The following is a 1,564-nucleotide window of genomic DNA, read 5'->3' on the forward strand; positions in this document are numbered from 1 at the left end:
ATGGATCGCTGGCTTAACCTTAAGCGAAAATCAACTGAAGACATCAATGATGGGCCATAATGCTCAAAACAAAGGGAGTTAATTGAAAAGAAAAGGAAGTTTCGCAAGTACGATGGTGAATATTTATCATTGGGATTCACATGTTCAGGTGAAGAACATGAACAGCAGCCACAATGCGTGCTATGCTATGAAATTTTGTCAAATTAGGCCATGAAACCTTCAAAATTACAAAGACACTTGGAAACTAAGCTTAAAGAGCATGCAACTAAATCCATAGAATTCTTCAAGAATAAATAGCAAGAGCTCCTAAACAGTAGAAAAATAATTAAGAAAACTGCAACAGGATCTGTTAATGAAAATGCTCTGAAAGCTTCATATGAAGTGTCCATGCTCATAGCAAAAGCTGGAAAACCGCATAAAACTCCTGAAGAACTAATAGTACCTGCTGCTAAAGCCATGGTGACAGCAATGGTTGGAGAAAAAGCAGCAAAAGATTTAAATTTGGTGCCATTATCTAACAACACTGAAAAAAAGCGAATTGACAACATTTCAAACAACATGAAGGAACAGTTGATGGAAAGAATTTGTAAAAGTCTGCATTATATCCTACAAGTAGATGAAAGTACGGACATAGCAAATAAATCTCATCTCCTGTATTACGTTAGATACAATTTTGAGGGGAACATTTGTGAAGATTTACTGTTCTGCCGCTATTTGATACATACCACTGCTGAAGAGGTCTTCAGCAGTTTCAATGACTTTCTGACATCAAATGGAATTCAGTGGTCCAAATGCATAGGAATCAGCACAGATGGGGCACGTGCCATGTCTGGGAGACTAACTGGACTTGTAGCACGAATAAGGGAAATAAACCCTTCAGTTGTATGGCATCATTGTTGCATTCATCGAGAAGCATTAGCCACTAAGAAGATACCACAGGAATTAAAAAAGGTCTTGAATGAGTCAGTCAAAATTGTAAATTTTATCAAAGCTAGGTCACTAAATTCAAGGCTTTTTGAACAGCTTTGTCAGTCTATGGATAGTGATCATCATCAGCTTTTGCTGCATACAGAAGTTCGATGGCTGTCATTGGGTAGAGTTTTGGTCTCGGCTTTTTGAATTAAGAGATGAAATCAGAGTTGTCGTCACTGAACTGGAATCTCTATTTGCACTTGGTGAGCGCTTACATGACTGTACTTGGTTAGCTATGCTGGCATATGTGGCAGACATCTTCTCCCATTTAAATGCACTCAATTTTAAGTATGCAAGGAGTAGGTATCACAATTTTTAATGTCGAAGACAAGATTGAGGCAATGATAAAAAAGTTAGACTTATGGGCTCGTCGCTTAACACAAAGAAATTTTGATTCTTTTCCGAACCTGAAGACATTCTTGGAATCTGCTGATGATGAATTATCGAACAAAGTCTCCGAAATTTTTATCCAGCATCTCCAAGATATGCAATGTAGTTTCCGTCAGTACTTTCCACTTCCGGATGAAAGCAAAAACTGGATTAAAAATCCTTTTAATGTAGATATTGACAATTTAATGGGGCTGACAGCATC

General features: G+C 37.5%; 1 protein-coding gene across 1 annotated transcript; it reads left to right on the forward strand.

Annotated features, from left to right (window-relative positions):
- The first annotated feature begins 387 nt into the window (after positions 1 to 387).
- LOC146831520 (zinc finger BED domain-containing protein 5-like) lies at positions 388 to 1,119 on the forward strand. Its single transcript, XM_085603930.1, has one exon. It carries the CDS (start codon positions 388 to 390, stop codon positions 1,117 to 1,119), a length of 732 nt encoding a protein of 243 aa, XP_085460056.1.
- Positions 1,120 to 1,564: the final 445 nt, after the last annotated feature.

Source organism: Triturus cristatus, chromosome 5_1 (assembly GCF_964204655.1).
Source record: "Triturus cristatus chromosome 5_1, aTriCri1.1, whole genome shotgun sequence".
Classification (NCBI taxonomy): domain Eukaryota; kingdom Metazoa; phylum Chordata; class Amphibia; order Caudata; family Salamandridae; genus Triturus; species Triturus cristatus.